General features: G+C 41.1%; 1 protein-coding gene across 1 annotated transcript in view; it reads left to right on the plus strand.

Moving 5' to 3' along the window:
* Positions 1-219: 219 nt before the first annotated feature.
* The window catches only part of LOC143854443 (LEAF RUST 10 DISEASE-RESISTANCE LOCUS RECEPTOR-LIKE PROTEIN KINASE-like 2.1), a 31,833-nt gene continuing 8,498 nt past the window's right edge, over positions 220-23,554 (plus strand). The window contains exon 1 of the mRNA XM_077364425.1: positions 220-1,128. Coding sequence (XP_077220540.1) covers positions 462-1,128 — 667 coding nt within the window. The 5' untranslated portion in view covers positions 220-461. The remainder of the gene's footprint in view (positions 1,129-23,554) is intronic.

The following is a 23,554-nucleotide window of genomic DNA, read 5'->3' on the forward strand; positions in this document are numbered from 1 at the left end:
CTTGAATTCGATTTTAAAATAAGTGATAAATTCTGGGAAATGATACGAGCACTACAGTATTTTGATCATCGCACTCCTCACATTATTAAAAAGTACGGTATGCCCTGCACCGTAGAATAATCCAAACCGTCTTAGACGGGCCACAGCCTCAATAAGTCTAGAAACCCGTACAGGTGTTGCTCTTCGGCTTAAAGTCTTGGGTATCATATGCTCCCAGAGACGAGAGTTCGAGTCTCCCTGGGCCTGCCTGATGCGCGCGGTTTCCGGGTGATTGCGCGCTTCCGTAAGGAATTAGACCTACTCTACAATGTGGAGTGGGGACGGGTGTAAAACTAAAAGTCAAGCACTGGCATTTTCTCAATGTAAAAATGAGAGGTCCTCTGTCCATGTAAAGTGTAAACAAAAAACAAAAGAACACCCACACCAACACCAATAATTCCCCTTTGTCCTTTTCTCCTTCCATGGCCGAACATCCCCAACCCCTCCTCCTCCTCCTCTTTCTCTTCCTCCTCCCCACCTCTACTTTTGGTGACGATGTTGTGTGCGATAATAGTTTTAGCTGCGGCAACGGCGTCAACATCAGCTATCCTTTCTGGCACATGAATGGATCCACCCCATACTGCGGCTACCCAAATCTCGGCATCTACTGCGATGGTCCACGACCTGCTCTTCGTCTTTCCAACAAAGAGTACTACGTGGAAGAGATCAATTACAAAAATCGGACCATAACCCTCGTCGACCCTGAAGTGGTGAAGAGCACCTGTCCAAGAGTGCTTCAAAGCGTCAAGCTCGAAACCCTGCCGACGTTGTTTTACAGTGGGTTGGAGAGGAACCTAACTTTTTTCTTCAACTGCACCTCGTTGAATGTCTCAGCAGCATATGTCGTTGTGGAGGGTGATATCCCCTTGAACAAGAATAGTTCATGGCAGTGCAAGGAGAAGGTGGTGGTTCCGGTGATGGAGAAGGCGTTGAACGGCTTTAAGCGGAACTTGACCGGATTTGGGAATCTCAGTACTGTGTTGCGGGAAGGATTTCGGTTGAATTGGACTTCGTCTCCGCTTTGTGCCAAGTGCGAAGCGTCTTCCGGGCATTGCACTTATACCGACGGTTTAGGGGATACGGTATGCGGTACGTTTCTAGTTTTCCCCCTCTCCTTTTTTGTGTATATGAATTAATGGTAGAAACAGCTCAACCAAATATCAGAATGAGAATACCCTTGGCTGCGTGCCTTGCAGTGGGACCCACACGTTTATGTTGAGCCGTGTTAGTGCTGGTGGGTGTGTGAGACCTACGTGTGCAACTTCGATCCGGTTTAACTCGAATAAAAGTCGGGTGGGGTCAGGTTGGGTTTTCGGGTAGGAGGAAGCGTGGAAGAAGAACACAAACATGTTTTTGATACAAGACGCTCACGTTTCTTGTCTTTTATATTTAAAGAGCTGTAAAAGGGTTTTTACCGATAGTTAAATGCTAAAAGACAAGTACATGAGGGTCTTGTATCAAAACATGGTTGTGTTGAAATCATTTCGCTTCTTTAAATAAAGGAAAACACTTGGAAAATGGGATTCCGTTTTTGAAAAATAAAAATAGGGCTGAAATGACCGTTGATTTGATTTGTCCCTATTCAATGTGTATTTATTGTTTTTTTGGGATTTGAGCCCATCGACGTAACTCCAATGTTTGATGCCTGTTTTTTTTCCCAAAACAAAATCCTATTTTCCCAGCAGTGCTCTTAAATAATAAAAAAACACTATTGAATATACAAGAGAAATAAGATAATATAAACTTTTATTCAATTCAAAATATCCCATACACCTTTCACATCTAATATTTATATGGACTAAAGCATTGCTTCGTACCCAAAAATAAACTTAAGAATACTCTAGAAGCCTAGAATGGGCTAGAAACTCAAAGAAAACAAAATAGAAATTACTTCCTTCAACAATAGTGTAGAAACCTAAGAACTAACCTACATCATAGTCCTTTCACTTAAAAAAACTAGCCCTCGAGTCGTTCTTGTGGTACCCGGATCCCGCGAGAGGGGCGGGGCGCGAGCCGCCGCGCGCTCTCTCTTGGTCTCTCGTATCCACGCGATTGGCGTGTGCATTTTAATGTTGATTTGAATTAATCTTTCCTGTGAACTTGGGATCACTAAGGCAATCCGAATTCCACACGAAAGAGACTGACAGAGTCGCCACCTAGATGTGGGATCTAGGACCCGTAATTAACCAGAAATCTAGACTCGCTACCTGGTTACGAGAATGGAAGGTATGGGTAGTTATCCGCCACATGCACCATTCCTGCCCGATAATCGGTCTTCGATTCCAAAAGCTAATTCTTTTAAATTTATTTTAAATGGCTCATTCAACTCTATGTTAATGTGCGAACTAAGTGACATGCATCCTATGATCTAATTTTAATGTGAATCCTAGATGTGTATCTTGCTTTATTAATTTGTCTGGATTCATTCTAAGTGAAAGTTCTCCTAGAATTCTAATTTCATGGAAAATCCTAAGTGATTTGATTAAGCATTTACAAGAAAATTAATATACAAAACACCACAATTTGTTTGTGGTGCCGACTCGCGGGTGGTATGCCATCAGACATCCAAGCTGCCTACGTACCCAAGCCTCACTGGGATCAGAGTCGACGTAGTTCGGTGCACCTAAGCTAAGCTACTTATGCCTAACTCAACTAGGACACCGACCTAGACGGGATTGACTGTTTCAACAGTTTTAGGAGAAGTTATTTAATTCAAGTTGAGGATTTTATTATCTTAAGATTTCATCTAAGATGCTATATGATTCTCATCTAAATGCAAATGGTCCCTTAGACTAATGCAGGTTTGCCTACATCCTAGTTTACTAGGCTTGTTCTAGGGAAAGATTGGGTGACTAGTGTAACTAGACCTATGGCACGGTTGCTATACATAGCAAACGTCCGTGATGAGGCTGGACTCCTAACTCTAGGACTCCCTAAAACTTAGGACACAACACGACACGACACCATTGTTCCTAAATTGGGCTCTAAGGGTTCTTACGACGGAAACCATAATCCAATGGTTCCGAGAGACACGAGATGAATCGAGATGATGAATAGTGTGAGGGAATGGGAAAGATAGAGAAAGGTGCGACTGAACTTGGGAGTGCCAAATTGCCTACGTACCCCGCGATGGGGATCAAGCCACACGTAGTTCCGCTGGCGAGGTTGCTTGGATTTTGGATGGTTAGACCCAGGTCAAGATCTGCCATTGATCTAACGATTTACGGAAATCGGGTCTCGGAATGGAATCAGGGTTCGGGCTATGAAGTGACCCTATCTTATTTTGTCCCGATTGATGATCCGTAAAGTCAGATCAAGATATTAATGACCTAAAACATATATTAGGTTATTGTTGGTTAAAGTAAAGCAAAATGTGGGTGTCTACAGATGCCCCTCTTTGGTAGAGACGACGTAGTCATCGAATACCAAAGTTAAAATGACAGAACCATTTTGCGTAACTTTAATCGACAAAGGAACCCCCTAAACACAATGCAACCTAATATAATGCAAGACCTTAGATGAAATCCTAGAATTGGAATGCAATAAAACAAACCCGCTGCGGTGCCGCTGGCAACGAGAGAAATGGGATACCATTTTCAAATGGATTTTCGGAGGGAAAGGAATATCGCTTTTGAACAGCTTCAGAGGAAATGAGACATCATTTTCAAATGGTCTCAGAGAGAATAATGGATGACTTTTGAAAGATTCTTAATGAAAATGCAGCATCATTTTTGAATGGGCTTGGGCAAGATAAAATACCGTATTTATACGGATTCCAAGGAAATGAGACATCATAGTTGTATGATGTTCAAAGGGTATAAGAGATCATTGTTGTATGGACTTGAAGAGAATGAAATACCGTATTTGTACGGATTCCAAGGAAATGAGACATCATAGTTGTATGATGTTCAAAGGGGATAAGAGATCAAAGTTGTATGGACTCGAAGAGAATGAAATACCGTATTTGTACGGATTCCAAGGAAATGAGACATCATAGTTGTATGATGTTCAAAGAGGATAAGAGACCATAGTTGTATGGACTTGAAGAGAATGAAATACCGTATTTGTACGGATTCCAAGGAAATGAGACATCATAGTTGTATGATGTTCAAAGGGGATAAGAGACCATAGTTGTATGGACTCGAAGAGAATGAAATACCGTATTTGTACGGATTCCAAGGAAATGAGACATCATAGTTGTATGATGTTCAAAGGGTATAAGAGACCATAGTTGTATGGACTCGAAGAGAATGAAATACCGTATTTGTAAGGATTCCAAGGAAATGAGACATCATAGTTGTATGATGTTCAAAGGGGATAAGAGACCATAGTTGTATGGACTCGAAGAGAATGAAATACCGTATTTGTACGGATTCCAAGGAAATGAGACATCATAGATGTATGATGTTCAAAGAGGATAAGAGACCATAGTTGTATGGACTCGAAGAAAAGAGGCACCGTTCACAAACGGGCTCAAGGAGAAGACAAGACCATTCACAAATGGACTCGAGAAATGAGGCACCATTCACAAACGGGCTCAAGGAGGACGATACCATTCACAAATGGATTCGAGAAAAGAGGCGCCATTCACAAATGGGCTCAAGGATAAGACAAGACCATTCACAAATGGACTCGAGAAATGAGGCACCATTCACAAACGGGCTCAAGGAGAAGACGAGACCATTCACAAATGGATTCGAGAAATGAGGCACCGTTCACAAACGGGCTCAAGGAGAAGACAAGACCATTCACAAATGGACTCGAGAAATGAGGCACCGTTCACAAACGGGCTCAAAGAGGACACGAGACCATTCACAAATGGACTCAGAAAATGAGGCACCGTTCACAAACGGGCTCAAGGAGAAGATGAGACCATTCACAAATGGCCTCGAGAACAGAGGCACCGTTCACAAACGGGCTCAAAGATGACATTAGAGCATTCACAAATGGACTCAGAGAATGAGAAACCTGTTCACAAACGGGTTCAAGGAGAAGACGAGACCATTCACAAATGGACTCGAGAAATGAGGCACCTTTCACAAAAGGGCTCAAAGAGGACATGAAATTTTTCATGAACTTGAATTTGACGTAAGATTGGATTTGTTTGAATCGGGGATTGGATTTGATGAATTTTGGATTTTTTTTTTTTTATTTTTTTTTTTGAACTCAATGAAATCGGGGACATTATAGATCGTGCCCAGTAAAGATATTGGAAACCAAGACTTTGACGAATGATGAGACGACCAACCTTATGAACGAAGAACCATTAGTAACAAGAATGGATTAGGAACACTTTTATGAAACTTCAACAAGATTTTTCTCAATGAGACTGTTGGTCTTGTCTTCTGGGGATTTTGATAACTGAAACCTTGAACAAGATACTTGAAATTGGTAATTTAGAACAACGGCTCTCTAACATGGAAAAGCGGGATCTGTTTTTTGACAGGTGCTTAGATGAACATTTCTTGACCAGGATAGTATTTAACTAACCGGAAGGAAATTCTGAATTTTAATGGTTCATCTTTCTGAGAAATTGGCTCAACCACCATTGCATCTGGGGCTCTTCCAAGCTTAAGGTGCCTTCCTGGGGTATGATCTTTTTACGGAAGCTGGGCTTTCTGATGTTTCTACTTCTGAACTCTTCTGAGTTGATCTTCTTTGAAATGTAGCTGTTTGACTAGATTCTCGAACCCTTTCAGGTATAATTGCAGGGAGCTGCCTAGGCCGGGCCTCCTTCACCAAGACAGTTACATCATTTGGACATAGGAACGACGATTGACTCTTTCTAAAGAGAAAACTTAGATGAAAGGCACTACTCAAAGGATTGAGCAGCCCTGAAGGAGTGAACTTAGAATAACAAAGATTGACTGACTATACTGACAAACACAGTGATGCTTCTGACTTAGTTAATATTTTGTTTGGTAAGTCTATCCTTTCGAGGAATAGTTTTTCAATTGGTAAACACTGGACTTTTTCCTTAAAACAGTAATGCCTCAAGGATTTAATTACGCCCCCTAAGATTGCTTAGCTTCAATGCCCCCAGTTTTGAGGATATCACTTGAATTTGCTTGAACTTCAGTTGATCTTCAGTCTTGATACCAGCTGTAGCCTTCTTATAATGATTCTCTTACCGTGACCAAGTCACCTCTTCGGGGTTTTTAACTTGGCGGACCGCGCTAGCCTTAACTTTTGCCTGAACCACCATTCTAGGTTTTCGATCCAGCAGGCTATCCCCTTAGCTTTTGCCTAAGCCGTCCTTTCGGGTTTTCAACTTAGCAGGGGAATGATCTTAAATTTTGCCCAGACCGCCCTTTCAGGTTTTCAGTCTAGCAGATCTTCAAACTCCGTTCGTTTTCTTATTCATCATTTTTTTTTATTGTGTCTCGGGACCTAGCTCATTAGTTCTGAACACCAGAAGGACTTTATAGGTAGGATAGGGCTTTTCAAAGAATGGCTTAAGGTTCAACAAAGATTTCGACCGAACCTGTGAACAGGTTGCCTACATATCCCAAGGTAGGAATCAGGTCGTGTGTAGGTCAAGGCGAATGCCCCTAGTTTGAAGATCAATTGTTTGAAGGTTAATTGATTTTTTTCCTTTTTTCTTTTCTTTCTGGAACAATTAACTTCTCTTCTTTTGGAACTTGTCCCTCTTTTTTTTTCTGGAACGATTGATTTTTCTTTTTCTTTTTTTTTGAATCGACCGAACTCGGTTTAACCGAGCTGCCTACGTACCCCAGTGTAGGGATCAGGTCTCGCGTAGTTCGGGGCGGATGCCCCTAGTTTGATGGGTTTTCAAGAAAATTTGATTCAGGCTCGAAGGGTTTGCAAACCGGTATTCTTTTGACGTTGGGTTCTGATTTTGGGATTTATTCGGCCAAAGGAGGCCTTCCGATGTTCAAATTGGGAATCGATCTAGGTTACTAGGGTCCCTCTGGTACTGATTATTTATTTATTTTTTCTTTTCTTTTTTTTCACAAAATTTGACGGCATTTCCAGGTAAGAGATAATGGATCTTCTTCTTCCAAGATTCTAATACGTGCTTTTGATTTTCATAGAGTGAAACTTGTTCTTTGACATCCTCCATCTATGGATTCGTACTCTCGATATCTGATGATCACTTTTCATTGTTTGCTCTTGAACTTTTCATCTTGAATTTGTTGGCTTTATGTTATGAATTTGAGAACCAAGGTCATTGATTGGAAATATGAAAGTTGTTTCCACTCTATGCCCCTTGTATAGCATATATCTTCTCACTTTCTTCATTTTCTTTGAGCTTTCCATCTATGTCTTGCCCCTGGTATCGGTTGTAGCTTTTCTAGACAATCTTCTTATTCTTGAAATAATTTTATCAATTCTTCACACTCTTTAGAGGGTAATGTATTTTCAATCGGCATTCACTGAATCAAAGTTTCAGTGCCAGTGTTTATCATTTCAATTTCATCTTTGAAAGGTTGGGATTGGCGCTCCTCCTCTCGTTCAAGTAATTGCTGTGACTCAAGTGGAGTTTCGTCAATTTTGTCCTCATTTGAAGATGGAGTCTTATTTTAAGATCAGAAGCACACTTAAGAACAGACACAAGTGAACTTTTTGGAACTGACTGAAATTTTATTTAAAGAAAAGCTATTACATCAGACGACCTATCCTGAACATGCTCAGGATTCACAACTCTAAATAAGAAAGGGAAACAGAAGATAACTTGCCTGGACTAGGCATTGACCTTTAACTGTAAGACCGGACTCAACAATTATACTGACCATGATGACTGACTCAATATAAAATAGTAAGTGACTAAAACTTTAACTGCTGCAACTGTTTGGCGTTGAAGGCTCGGCGAAGGCTGGTTCGTTCTGAACATCATCATGGCTGATACTTTCAATTTTGGACAATGATGACTGATTCGCATAGGGAAATGCCCCTAGCTCAATGATTCTGAGAGTGAACTCTGAAGGACTTAGCAAAATAATCTTGAAAAAGGTAGCCCCTAGAGGAGGAACAGACCAGGGGTACAAGCAAGATTGGATTATCTGGACCAGGCATGATCAGATCATGAGAACGCATAATCGAAAGATTGTGAGATTCTGCATCTGCCAGTTAGGGGATGGCATGAAGATACGATCGAATCGTATGACAGAAGAACGAAAGACGCACGATCAAAAGATTAGATGAGATAGCATAAGATTGCTTTCAACGGATAGATCATGAATGACTAATCCTATGAGATCTTTGAAAATTATGGGATTTATATCCTAACCCAAAGGGAATTTTTTTTTTTTTTTTTTTTCACATTTTATCAGTGTTACCTGAAGGCATCAACCCTAATCCTAATCTATCGGAGTGGAGAGAGAATCTCGACTCATGACTTTGTTCGTGTATCTAAGGACCGATCGTGACCATTGGAAGATGGACCACGGCCTAATCTAGACACCAATGGGTAGGATATCCTAAACTAGGCTCACACACATGATGCACATGTGTTCGTATACTACATGCATGTGTGGGTTAATCTAGGGTTAAGGCCAAGAGTTCCCTTAGCGCGAATCCCTGTTCGATATACTGTACCAGTGTCCGGCGTATCAGTACGTGAACAAGAGATCCGTTTACGTACCATAAAGGTACTAGGCTAAGGGTGGAATGCTTCTATAGCACAGAGGCACCAGGTGATGAAATCCCAGTCAACCATGCTAGATAACACTCCGGGTTCCTAAAATAGGACGTGTGTGCACGTGAGATGCAAGAGTTTAGATGCAAGTGATGTAAGTGTGTGCAATATGTTTGCGCAATCTATGATGCCCTCAGGTTTTGTTAGGTTAAGTTCGAGTAAAATGTGATGAGAAAATAAAACAAGACAAACTAATCTAACAAGTATAGAGTTTTTATGAGCCAGTTAAATTAAATTCAAATGAATTATCTTTTGAAATTTTAATGAAGTTAGGTGGTCCCCAGCAGAGTCGCCAGACTGTGGTACCCGGATCCCGCGAGAGGGGCGGGGCGCGAGCCGCCGCGCGCTCTCTCTTGGTCTCTCGTATCCACGCGATTGGCGTGTGCATTTTAATGTTGATTTGAATTAATCTTTCCTGTGAACTTGGGATCACTAAGGCAATCCGAATTCCACACGAAAGAGACTGACAGAGTCGCCACCTAGATGTGGGATCTAGGACCCGTAATTAACCAGAAATCTAGACTCGCTACCTGGTTACGAGAATGGAAGGTATGGGGAGTTATCCGCCACATGCACCATTCCTGCCCGATAATCGGTCTTCGATTCCAAAAGCTAATTCTTTTAAATTTATTTTAAATGGCTCATTCAACTCTATGTTAATGTGCGAACTAAGTGACATGCATCCTATGATCTAATTTTAATGTGAATCCTAGATGTGTATCTTGCTTTATTAATTTGTCTGGATTCATTCTAAGTGAAAGTTCTCCTAGAATTCTAATTTCATGGAAAATCCTAAGTGATTTGATTAAGCATTTACAAGAAAATTAATATACAAAACACCACAATTTGTTTGTGGTGCCGACTCGCGGGTGGTATGCCATCAGACATCCAAGCTGCCTACGTACCCAAGCCTCACTGGGATCAGAGTCGACGTAGTTCGGTGCACCTAAGCTAAGCTACTTATGCCTAACTCAACTAGGACACCGACCTAGACGGGATTGACTGTTTCAACAGTTTTAGGAGAAGTTATTTAATTCAAGTTGAGGATTTTATTATCTTAAGATTTCATCTAAGATGCTATATGATTCTCATCTAAATGCAAATGGTCCCTTAGACTAATGCAGGTTTGCCTACATCCTAGTTTACTAGGCTTGTCCTAGGGAAAGATTGGGTGACTAGTGTAACTAGACCTATGGCACGGTTGCTATACATAGCAAACGTCCGTGATGAGGCTGGACTCCTAACTCTAGGACTCCCTAAAACTTAGGACACAACACGACACGACACCATTGTTCCTAAATTGGGCTCTAAGGGTTCTTACGACGGAAACCATAATCCAATGGTTCCGAGAGACACGAGATGAATCGAGATGATGAATAGTGTGAGGGAATGGGAAAGATAGAGAAAGGTGCGACTGAACTTGGGAGTGCCAAATTGCCTACGTACCCCGCGATGGGGATCAAGCCACACGTAGTTCCGCTGGCGAGGTTGCTTGGATTTTGGATGGTTAGACCCAGGTCAAGATCTGCCATTGATCTAACGATTTACGGAAATCGGGTCTCGGAATGGAATCAGGGTTCGGGCTATGAAGTGACCCTATCTTATTTTGTCCCGATTGATGATCCGTAAAGTCAGATCAAGATATTAATGACCTAAAACATATATTAGGTTATTGTTGGTTAAAGTAAAGCAAAATGTGGGTGTCTACAGTTCTCTGTGTCTAGCTCATGGTACTCGAACATGTCAACAACATATTGATACCGTTCGGATCGACGATCGCAATCCTTAGGGTTGTGGAAAAAAAAAACACAAGAAGTAGAACTCTTGTTAAATGCTTAGAAAAGCTTTCTTTTTTTAACCAAAAACTATCATCCCCTCTTTGCTCATTCTCATTGATATATTTGGAGATACAAGAAGTAAATGAGATACATGAAAAACGACTTACCAATAACTTCTATACGTATTCTAGATACCCTATAATAATTTCTAGGACAATTTTCATGACAATACCATTTCCTAAGTAGTCAAAATACAAACCCAATAAGTCTTAACAAAGTCCCTATAAATCATTAAAGAAAGACTTAACTAACACATACTAAAAACTAGACACAGTAATTGCTTATCTAAATTCCTATGCAAAACCCAAGACCAAGTCAAATCACATAGATGTGCCACATGGATGACGAATGGCATTATCCTAAGGTGCCACTTGGATATGCCACTGCATCATTCTCCCCCGGTTGAACGTCAACTCGTCTCTGAGTTGACCGAGTTATTTTCATGGTATGGGATAAGATCAGAAACATTGAAAGTAGCTGAAACACCGTAATCACCAGGTAATTCAATCTTGAACGCATTATCTCCAATTTTCTTTAGCACTCGAAAATGACCATCCGCACGATCTTGAAGCTTGCCAAATTTCCCGGGTGGAAAATGCTCTTTGCGAAGATGAATCCATACAAGATCTCTTTCATTGATATCAATCTTTCTCATATTCTTGTCTGCCCGTGCCTTATATTTTGGGCGTTCTTTTCAATATTAGATTGAACTCTTTCATGAATTTTCTTAATCTCCTTTGCTCTTGCCTCCGCATCGCCGCTCAACTTAGTAGTAATAGGAAGAGGAACTAAATCAAGAGGACCTTGAGGATTACACCCATACACTACCTCAAAAGGACTAGCACCGGTGGTGTGGCGAGTGGAGCGATTATATGCAAATTCGGCTTGTGCAAGAACAAGATCCCATTGCTTCTTATTTCGTCCTACATAACTCTGAATGAGGTTGCCAAGAGTTCGATTAATCACCTCCGTTTGACCATCGGTTTGAGGATGGTGAGAAGAACTAAATTAGAGTTTAGTCCCCATCTTCGCCCATAATGTTCTCCAAAAATGACCAACAAATTTTGGATCCCTATCCGATGTGAAAGTTTTTGGAATACCATGCAACTAAACAATTTCTCGGAAGTAGAGATCGGCCACTTTGGATGCATCATAAGTCTTTTCACATGCCACAAAATGCGCCATCTTGGAGAAACGATCAACAACCACCATGACCGAATCTTTCTTCCTTTGCATTCGGGGAAGGCCCAAAACGAAGTCTAAACTCACATCTTCCCAAGGAGCTTGAGGAATGGGAAGGGGAGTATAGAGACCGGTGTTTTGTACCCTACTTTTCGCCATATGACAAATGCGACATTGTTGGAGATGACATTCAACATCTTTACCCATCTTTGGCCAAAAGAAGTGTTCCTTAATAAGAGAGATTGTTTTATCTCTTCCGAAATGTCCACCAAGACCTCCATCGTGAGCCTCTTTAATGATGGCTTGCCGTAGAGAGCATTTTGGAATGCACACAAGGCTTCCTTTGAACAAATAACCTTCATGAATTGAGTAGTCCTCGCAAGGACCTTCTTTGCATCGGGACCAAATATTGCTAAAGTTTATATCCTCAACATAAAGATCCTTGATGAAGTCAAAACCCATGACCCTAACTTCAAGAGTGGAGAGAAGAGTGTGCCTTCGACTAAGAGCGTCCGCTACTTGATTTTGACTACCGGCCTTGTGACGGATGATGAAATTAAAAGATTGAATAAACTCCACCCACTGAGCATGTCGAACGCATAATTTGTGTTGGCCGTTGAGATAGCGCAAGGCTTCATGATCGGAGTAAAGAACAAACTCCTTATGAGATAATGACGCCAATAACGGAGGGCTTCTACAACCGCATAAAATTCTTTATCATAAGTAGAATAATTTTTTCACCCATCACCAAGCTTAGCACTAAAGAAAGCAATAGGTCATCCTTCTTGACTAAGAACCGCACCAATACCCACATTCGAGGCATCACAATCTACTTAAAAAATCTTATCAAAATTGGGGAGAGCAAGTAAAGGAGCTTCCGTCATCAACTTCTTGATAAGTCCAAAGCTATCTTGGGCTTCTTCAGTCCATTGAAAAGTTCCGTCGTTGAGACAATCTGTGATAGGAGCCATCACAGAACTAAAATGCCGAATGAACCTCCTGTAGAAAGTTGCCAAACAATGAAAACTTCGGATTTCATGAATGCTGCGCAGTACCGGCCAACTTGTAATAGCTTCCACCTTTTTGGGATCAACCATAATGCCTTCAATTGAGATCACATAGCCTAAAAAGATGAGGCTATTGGTCAAGAACTCACACTTTGAAAGATTGACATATAGCTTCTCCTCCCGAAGTGTAGCAAAAATTTGCCGAAGATGGTCCAAATACTCTTCTTGACTCTTACTATAAATGAGAATGTCATCAAAATAAACCACAACAAATTTACCGATATAGGGCTTGAATACTTGATTTATAGGACGCATGAAAGTACTTGGAGCATTCGAAAGTCCAAATGGCATAACAAGCCATTCATATAATCCATCACGAGTTTTAAATGTCGTCTTCCATTCATCTCCGGGTCTCATGCGGATTTGATGATAGCCACTTCTAAGATCCAACTTTGAGAAGACTTGAGAACCGACAAGTTGGTCAAGCATATCTTCAAGTCTTGGAATAGGAAAATGATATTTGATGGTGATCTTGTTTACCGCTCTACTATCGATGCACATCCTCCAAGAGCCATCTTTTTTTAGAACAAGTAAGGCAGGGACGGCACACGGACTCATGCTTTCACATGCCATTCCTTTGGTGATGAATTCATTAACATGCCGTTGAAGTTCCTCATGTTCTTTTGGACTCATTCGGTAAGCCGCCTTGCTTGGAAGAGTAGAGCCCGGAACAAAATCTACAATGTTGGATGTTTCTCATAGAAGGTAGTCTGGGAGGAATTTCACTAGGTACAACATCTTGAAATTCCTCAAGGATTGGTGCAAGCTCTGGAGGGAAAGAATCATGCTCCTCATTAACTTCAACAACGAGTAGATCATAGGACATGCCATTTTCCTTGGTCTCTTGATCAAACTCGGTTTTGGAAAGAAAAACGTTACTCTCCCCCTTGTCGGGTTTGAGGTCCTTTTCCATTCTAGAAGGAGCCAAAGTCACCTTAACTCCATCCTTAACAAAAGAGTAGGTGTTCTTGAAACCATCATGGATGACTTTGCGATCAAACTCCCAAGGGTGCCCCAAAAGTAAATGACAAGCATCCTTAGGTAGCACATCACACCAAATTTCATATTTATATTTAGTACCAATTGAGAAAGGAACAAGGCAACGTTTAGACACCTTTACCTCATTTCCATGATTAATCCAAGAAAGGGAGTAAGGATGAGGATAAGGTTCGGTCTTGAGGTTCAATTTCTCCACCACCACCGTTGCGACAATATTTTCACAACTACCCGGATCGATGATAACATTGCAAACCTTGCTATGAGACGTACAACGGGTATGAAAAATATAGTGGCAAAGCCAATCATTGTCTTCTTTTAAGCGGTCCATATTCATAGCTCTTCGGACTACAAGGAGCTCGCCTTGATCACTATGGATGACATCCTCTTCATCTTCTTGAGGATCGCTTGTCGGTTCTTCATCTTCGTTCTCTTGTATTTCACCATTCACAAGAGTGACAACTTTGCGATTGGGGCACTCCGATGCAATATGACCATATCCTTGGCATTTGAAGCATTGGATTGATGAAGGATTAGGCCGTTTATAAGTTGGAGCCGCATCACGCTTGGGCGGTCGAGAGACATTATTAGAGGGACGAGAATGAGATGTACTCCCCCGGTTAGGAGTAGACTCATGACCTAAATTCTGAGTTCTAAAAGAACTCGTTGGCCCTTGATCTTGTCGTAGCCGGTATTGTTTTTCCACTTTGCTTGCCAAGCGATGAACATCATTGAAGAACAAGGTTGGAGTTGCACCTTTTCTTTAATGTCATGCCTCAACCCTCCTAGATAACGGGCAATAGTTTGTTAAACTCTTCCGTATATTCATCAACGGAACGAGTCTCTTGTTGGAATTGGTACATATCCACAAAAGCATCTTGTAGATAATTTTTCGGTAAATATTTCTTATGAAGCTCTTTCTTCATTTTCTCCCAAGATCTGATTTTTGATTTTTCGGTCTTTTCTCGATGAAGCTTAAAATCGTTCCTACCATATTGAGGCATGCTTGCGAAGTTTGATTGCCGCGATTTTCACTTTGTGCTTGTCGGGAACTTCTTTATAATAAAACATATGTTCAACCGTAGTAAGCCGGTCTATGAAGATATCCGGTTGCATCTTTCCTTCAAACTCGGGAACCTCCACCTTAACATCGGTGAAACGTTGACGTAAAGGGGGACGTCTCGAAGAAGAACCGTCACTCTCTCCTTAGCGTTGGTATGGCCGAGCGAAAGGGTTGACGTCCGACTCCGATTCATTGTTTTCCTCCACCTCATATTGAGGCTCTTGAAGAGCTAACCTCTCGGTGAGGGTTTGAACTTGACGCTTCAATTCTTCAATCTCGATATCACGAAGATCCCTCTCTCGATTAGGAGCCTCTCGTTCAATCAAACCTTGGCGATGTCGATTGGCCATTGAGAAACTTGAACTAGCGCAAATTTCTCATTGGTAAGCACTAGCGTAGGATCGCCTCACGATCACCGTCGTGAGGTTACACCTAGATGCTCTGATACCACTTTGATACCGTTCGGATCGACGATAGAAAAAACACAAGAAGTAGAACTCTTGCTAAATGCTTAGAAAAACTTTCTTTTTTTAACCAAAAACTATCATCCTTGCTCATTCTCATTGATATATTTGGAGATACAATAAGTAAATGAGATACATGGAAAATGACTTACCAATAACTTTTATGCCTATTCTCAATACCCTATAATAACTTCTAGGACAATTTTCATGACAATACCATTTCCTAAGTAGTCAAAATACAAACCCAATAAGTCTTAACAAAGTCCCTATAAATCATTAAAGAAAGACTTAACTAACACATACTAAAAACTAGACATAGTGATTGCTTATCTAAATTCCCATGCAAAATCCAAGACCGGGTCAAACCACATAGATGTGCCACATGGATGACAAATGGCATTATCCTACGGTGCCACTTGGATATACCATTGCATCATATATGTTTTTATTTATCTTATGGATTATCTGGTCGGGGCCAATCTTCTTGTTCTTTAGCTTATTGTATATCCCCACTAGAAAACATTCTTTCCTTAGATGGACCATAACTTTATTGCCTTTTTTGATAACTTTTAAACGGCTACACTGGCCAGCATCGTTCTTGTACTTAGCATTAGCTTCTTGCAACTTATTCTGAACACCAGCATGCACATTGGTAGCATACGTTGTCCAGAAGTAATTAACTCGAGTGATCTTTTGACGCCACCAACTTTGAATGCGAATTCTATTATAAAGGGATCACGAATTTCGTACCAACAGCTGAAGGGTACTTGTCTCGATCTGTATCTCTCTCATTTCATCTCTATCAGGAAGGATTTAGCATGAGCAGCTAGGGCTGATCCGACACACTTAATCGTCTCTTTGTCGCTCGTTCCATATTTGTCTCGACGGTCCATAATGGCATCGGTCCATTCCCAACACTCAGCTTCGCAATTACCATATCCGCAAAAGATGGGACTAACTGTAGATTCATGAAAGGTTAAGGACAATGTGGTGGTGTTAGTTTAGGCCGGTTCTATGTGAAAGTGAAGGCCTGCTTAGGTTTCAAAACGAGAGAGGTTGAAGGTTTGAGGGTAGGCGGATTTGATGAAGAGCAGTTTTCTGCACTCAATGGCTGCAACTCACCTGGGATTTGATGTGAATATGGTAGCTTTGAGGATATAGGAAACTTAAAAATAAATCTGCTGACAATAAGCTAAGGCTCAACAACTAGCTTGTTAAAAATTGTTTGTAAGTGTATGTTTGCAAGCTTTGCAAAATAAGGGCAGCTACTTTGCAAGCTTACAGAACCTTCCAACAATAATAGAAGCCTTAGGTGAAGAGAGAAACCAGCAAGATCAAGATTAAGGGTGGAAAAAGAATGGAGCGGGTAGATGTTGATCGATTGACTATAAGGGATATTATGTTCGTGAAGAAGACAAAAGGGTGTCCAATATGAGATTTTTTTTCGACAAAACCAGGAAAAGGGCGATTCTGATGTTATTTTGAAGGATGTGAAAACCCCACTAAACAATGCAATTTGCGTAAGTGGCTGAACAATAGGGATTGCAAAGTTAACTTGGGCTATACAATAGATCAGGGAGGTTTTTTTTTTTTTTTTTTTTAACGTAAGTGGCTGAAAAACAGGGATTGCAAAGTTAACTTGGGCTATACGATAGATCAGGGAGGATTTGTTTTTTTCTAGGAAGCCTTTTGCGGTAAACACAAAGGCTTCGGTAGGTGTTAACAGAAAAAAAAATCCAATCAAGTAGTGTTAGGGGCTAAGATGGAAGGAAGGAAATCGGTTGAAGGAAGGTTTTAAGGCTTGTGGTTTAGGCTCAAGATGGGCAGGCACATGGTAGAACTGAGAATCAGTTTAGATGTGCTTGATACGTGTCTGTTGGAAAGACCTGAAATTCTGTTTTGTGTTCTTAGTGAGTTAGGACAATCAACGAGTAATTAGTGGCAAGGTTCTGTAGTTGTTAATTCTGTTAGTCTAGTCAGCATAGTTGTTAATTCTGTTAGTCTAGTCAGCAAGATTCAGTTAGAGTCAAGACAGGGGAGGAACTATACAAATAGGGAGAAGCTGTTGTAAAAGGGTATGTGTAATTTTTCTGGAAGATAATAAACAGAGGTTTCCACCCGGAAGTGGGTTTTGCTTGTTCTTTTGGTGTTTTTCTTCCCAGGACCATATCAAATGGTATCAAAGCCAACAAGATCCCAAAAATGGCAGACGGAACTAGATCCCAAGATGCAAGACGAATTGATGAGGCTCTACGGCCTTATCGTGAAATATCGGAGCAACAGACCACCGCCTTGGCAGAGCTTCGACAACTGATCACAGCTTTGAGTCTCAAATATGATCAATTGGCTAGCAAAGTTCTCAATTCTGCCAATGATCAATCGGATTCTTCGCAAGGTATAAGGAGCTGCGCAGCAATACCAGACGGCACAGTTCAAACAAGGTATACCAAGATTGATTTTCCAAGATTTAATGGAATCGATCCAACAGGATGGGTGTATCGCTGTGAGCAGTTTTTTTCATTCAACCAAATTAGAGATTCCATTAAAGTACAGCTGGCCTCTATTCATCTTGAAGGAAAAGCTATCCAATGGTATTAATTATACATCAAGACGAGCAGAGAAGTTTCGTGGGCTGAATTTGTACAAGATCTTATTACCAGATTTGGGCCATCGGCTTGTGATGATGCGGGAGGAGCTGGCTAATCAGTCTAATGGATTGCCAGAATCATTTTTTGTTAGCTGTTTTATCAGTGGATTAAAGGATGAAATCCGACCAGGTGTCCAAATGTTTAAGCCAAGCACAATCATGCAGGGCATTGGGTTAGCGAGATTACAAGAGGAGACCATTGAGGCCATGGCTCGTCGATCCAAAGGTTCGTTTCAACCCAACACTCCACTCACTTTTCCTAATGATTTTAAACCTCCTTCATTACCGCTGATTAAAAAGTTGACCCTGACTGAGACGACGGAGCGACGTAAGAAGGGGTTGTGTTATAATTGTGATGAACAGTTCACTCCCGATCACAAATGTAAGAGACAACAGCTGTATCTATTGAATGCATCCAACAATGATGATGAGAGCTCCGACGAAATTCTGATTGAGAATGTGGAGGAGGTGCAAGAATCAGCTGAAGAAGGAATTCAGATTTCTGTCTTTGCATTGGCTGGTTTTCCTTCCTATCATACTATGCGAGTTTGCGGCTATATCAAACACAACCGGTGGTCATTCTCATTGATTCAGGCTGCACTCACAATTTTTAAGATCCGGCAGTTGTCAAATGTACTGGATGTGAAACTGAACCAACCGGTCCCCTTACCGTATCGGTGGCAGATGGGACAAAAATTGTTAGTAAAGCTAGGTGCTGTAATTTTCAGTGGACCATGCAAGGCACTACTTTCGAAACTGAAATGTGAGTTCTTGATCTAGGAGGAAGCGACATGGTCCTTGGAATTCAATGGCTAACCACTCTTGGTCCTATTGTATGGGATTTTCAACAGTTGAAAATGGAATTCCAAGCCAATGGCAAGCGGCATGTTTTGAGGGGAGCAAAGGGTGGGTCAATACATTATTAGATGGGAAATCCATGCAAAAATCTCTCAAAGGAGAAATGTGTGGAGTAGTGGTGCAATTGTGCTCGATACACAGGGTACAAGAGCAAGGTAATGATGACCCGGATATTGCTGGCCTTCTAAAGGAGTTTTCTCATATCTTTGAGGAGCCCCGGGGTCTACCTCCTAGTCGATCTCATGACCATTGCATTCCACTGATTCCCGGCAGCCAGCCAACAAACATTCGGCCATATCGATATCCACATATGCAAAAGAATGAGATTGAACGACTAGTGCAAGAGATGTTGGCAATAGGAACTATCCAGCATAGCGTAAGTCCCTTCTCTTCTCCTGTATTACTTGTTAAGAAAAAAGATAATACATGGCATATGTGCGTCGATTACCGAGCTTTGAATCGGAATACTGTCAAGGATAAATTTCCGATTCCGGTAATTGATGAGCTTTTAGATGAACTTCATGGGGCATATTTCTTTTCAAAGCTAGACCTTCGTTCAGGGTACCATCAAATCCGAGTACACCCATCCGATGTGCACAAAACTGCATTCCGAATGCATGAGGGTCACTATGAATTCCTTGTCATGCCATTCGGTCTTACCAATGCTCCATCAACATTTCAAAGTCTAATGAACGAGGTATTCCGTCCCTACCTTCGAAAATTTGTACCTGTGTTTTTTATGATATCTTAGTGTATAGCAAGAGTTGGAATGAGCATCTGTACCATCTTACGCTCACATTTGAAATTCTGTCCAAACATGAGCTCTATGTGAAGCATTCAAAATGCAACTTTGCAAAGCAAGAGCTTGAATATTTGGGCCACATCATCTCAGGGAAAGGGGTTGCCGCTGATCCCTCAAAAGTGGAGAGCATGGTTCATTGGCCGTTACCCAAAACTCTGAAAGCTTTATGGGGTTTCTTGGGACTTACTGGGTACTATCGACGATTCATTCAAAACTATAGTAAGATAAGTCAGCCCTTAACGAACATGCTCAAGAAGAATGCCTTTAAATGGACACCAGAATCCGAAAGGGTATTTGAATTGCTTAAAACAGCCATGTCATCTACACCAGTTTTGGCGAAGCCAGATTTTTCAAAGAGTTTTGTGGTGGAATGTGACGCGCTGGAACAGGGAGTGGAGTTGTTCTCATGCAGGAAGGAAGACCAATAGCCTTCATTAGCAAGGCTCTAGCATCTAAACATTTGGGCTTGTCTGTTTATGAAAAAGAAATGTTAGCTGTGGTGTTTGCGGTGGTCAAGTGGCGACCCTATTTGTTGGGCAGACGATTCCAAATCAAAACTGACCATCTCAGCTTAAAATACTTGTTCGAGCAGCGAATCAGTACTTCGGCTCAACAGAAATGGCTGTCAAAATTAATCGGTTATGACTATGAACTGTTTACTTATCCGGGAAGGAGAATAAAGCTGCCGATGCATTGTCTCGAGCTGACGGAAATCATGGCGAATTGCAAGCCATTTCAATTGTCATACCGGAGTGGATGATTGAAATCCAAAATGCGTGGACGACTGATGTTGATCTACAAAAACTGATCAAGAGATTGCAAGAAGATCCCCATCAACCTTCCAAATTCACATGGCAGCACAATCAACTTCGATGGCGAGGACGTTTGGTTGTTGGGACATATTGGCAATTGAGGCAACAAATTCTACAGGAAATGCACTCCAGTGCATTAGGGGGCCATTCCGGAATCGGTACTACACTCAAACGCCTACGAAGCACATTCTTTTGGAATGGAATGAAGAAGTATGTACAAAAATTTATAGTTGAATGCGAGGTTTGCCAAAAAAACAAGACAGAAAATTTTGCTACACTGGGTCTTTTACAACCTCTACCGATTTCTAGTACAGTATGGACTGATATTTCCATGGATTTTGTGGAAGGTGTACCCAAATCGCAGGGCAAGGATGTTATTTTCGTGGTGGTTGATCGCCTTACTAAGTATGCTCACTTCATACCTCTTGCACATCCCTACACAGCCCTGGACGTTGCCCGGATTTTTTTAGATCATATCTACAAGCTTCATGGAATGCCAGCTAGCATTGTTAGTGATCATGACGTTGTTTTTACCAGCCGCTTTTGGACTGAGTTATTCAAGCTTCAAAGGACGAAATTGCAGCTAAGCTCTTCATATCACCCCCAAACGGATGGCCAAACGGAGGTTGTCAATAGATGTCTTGAAAACTATCTTCAATGCATGGCGGGTGATAGACCTAAACATTGGGTCAAGTGGCTTCCATTGGCTGAATGGTGGTATAATACCACCTACCACTCTTCTACCAAGCTCACTCCATATGAAGCATTGTATGGGCAGCCACCTCCTTTACGTACTCATTATCTTGAAAATGATGCTGATGTAACCGTGCTAGACCGGAGTTTAAGGGAATGAGAGTCGATGATTCGCTTACTTCGTGAGCATCTACAACAAGCCCAAAATCGTATGAAACAAATGGCAGATCAACATCGAACTGAAAGGGAGTTTCAAGCTGATGATTGGGTTTATGTGTGACTACAACCTTATAAACAAACCTCGTTGGCCTTGCGGCGCAATTTAAAATTGGCCCCTGCTATTTTGGTCCATTTCGTGTACTCCAACGAATCGGACAGACAACACATCGGTTGGAATTACCTCCTGCCTCTCGTATTCACCCGGTTTTTCATGTGTCACTTCTTAAGAAAAAATTTGGGCAACACCGTTCTGTACAACAGAGTTTACCACCGGTTAATGATGAAGGACAATTCCAATTGAAACCAATTGCAGTTCTTGATCGCCGAATGATCAATCACAACAACCGAGCAATTGCCCAAGTTTTAATACAATGGTCAAATTCATTCCGAGAAGACGCAACATGGGAGGACTGGTCTTACATTGCAAAACAGTTTCCAAATTTCCGACCTTGAGTACAAGGTCTGTTTTAAGGGTGGCAGAATGATACGTGTATGTTGGAAAGACCTGAAATTCTGTTTTGTGTTGTTAGTGAGTTAGGACAATCAACAAGTAATTAGTGGCAAGGTTCTGTAGTTGTTAATTCTGTTAGTCTAGTCAGCATAGTTGTTAATTTTGTTAGTCTAGTCAGCAAGATTCAGTTAGAGTCAAAACAGGGGAGGAAATATACAAATAGGGAGAAGTTGTTGTAAAAGGGTATGTGTAATTTTTCTGGAAGATAATAAACAGAGGTTTCCACCCGGAAGTGGGTTTTTCTTGTTCTTTTGGTTTTTTTCTTCCCAGGACCATATCAGTGCTTGTCTTGCTTCTAAACAAGCAAACAAAATAGGGTCTCCATAGGTTAGGTTGATGGCTGCTCGCAGGGAAGGTGGGGTAGGTTGGATAATTTTAAAAGAAGCTTTGGGGTGGTGTACTCTGGCTTGGAAGGCTGCCACAATGAAACCCAGAAAACTGGTTTTGAGGCTAACTGTCAGGGAAGATTTCTTTGGCTAAAAGAGGGAATATGATCAGGGAAGGACTTGGCTGGGAAGAAAAACTAGGTTGGCAAGGGAAATACCTCTCCGCCTCGTAGCTGATCTTCTCGGGTAATAACTCTTACCATAGAAGAAGGATGCAACTAGCAACTGCGGGGATGGCCGATTGTAGAAAAAGGTGATGATGAGTTCAGGAAACTAAACTTTCTGGAAGATGGTTGAATCTAGCAGGATTGACCCGAGGAGAAACCTCACTATGGTACCAACTGACGCGGCTAAAGCTGTGTGGAAAAAGCGAAGATCACCGTCTTCAACCCGATAGAAGAAGAACACCGTCTTCTTTGAAGAAAAGAAGCCCTTGTGGATTCCACAAGAAACCTTGAATATGTTACATGCCTAATTGGCCATAACACAAATAAAGAAAAATAAAAGATACAATAGAGAAAAGGATGGTTGATTTGAGGCAACCGAACCTATTAAAGGCTATATTCGAGAGGAGCCATTACTCTCCTAGAAACACAGTTTCTGTTTTGCTGTAAATTTCTCTTCCCTTTATTAATGATAAACTCAATCTTTAAATACACCAACTTCACGCATGTTTTACAGATACGTGGAGATTAAAATAACTAAAAGATAAGTAGAAATGAGAGAAATAAGGAAACTAACATCAATCACAACTAAATAAAATAATTAGAAAAGCCTAAAAAGTAGGAGATTTATTTGTGGGGAGATTTTGCAGCTTTCATTGGAGATCCACGTTCTTGCACGTATCATTCCTTCCCTTAGAAACAACCTTGCCCTCAAGGTTGGATTATTAGAGTGGATACTTTATTCCACAGGGATCCCAAATCTTACTGGTTACAAATTTGTTGAATGACATAATTGCCGCCATGCCTTCATATTCTTCATAAATAATGAGCATGATCTTTTGAATCTCACATTCGAAATAAGTTGCGATCAATGGTGGAAGAAAAGACGATTTTTCATAGCAGCTCTTCTAAGGGATGGAATGATCAAATAGGTCGATAAAATCAAAATGAGGCTTGCAATGGTGTTCAACTAAATTGTCTTATCTGGCGTCATTTTTCACATTTTTCTCTACTCGAACACTGACATTTTCAAGATTCTGCTTTTCTTCATAGTTGCGCATTTCCTCGATTATCATGCCGATTTTGTTCAAGCTATCCATAAATCGTTGTTGTCCTTCTATCATTTTCAAAACCAGTGCTTTAATCTCCTGCAG

This window comes from Tasmannia lanceolata, unplaced genomic scaffold (genome assembly GCF_043159265.1).
Source record: "Tasmannia lanceolata isolate RefF3 unplaced genomic scaffold, GAP_Taslan_0.1 ptg000020l, whole genome shotgun sequence".
Classification (NCBI taxonomy): domain Eukaryota; kingdom Viridiplantae; phylum Streptophyta; class Magnoliopsida; order Canellales; family Winteraceae; genus Tasmannia; species Tasmannia lanceolata.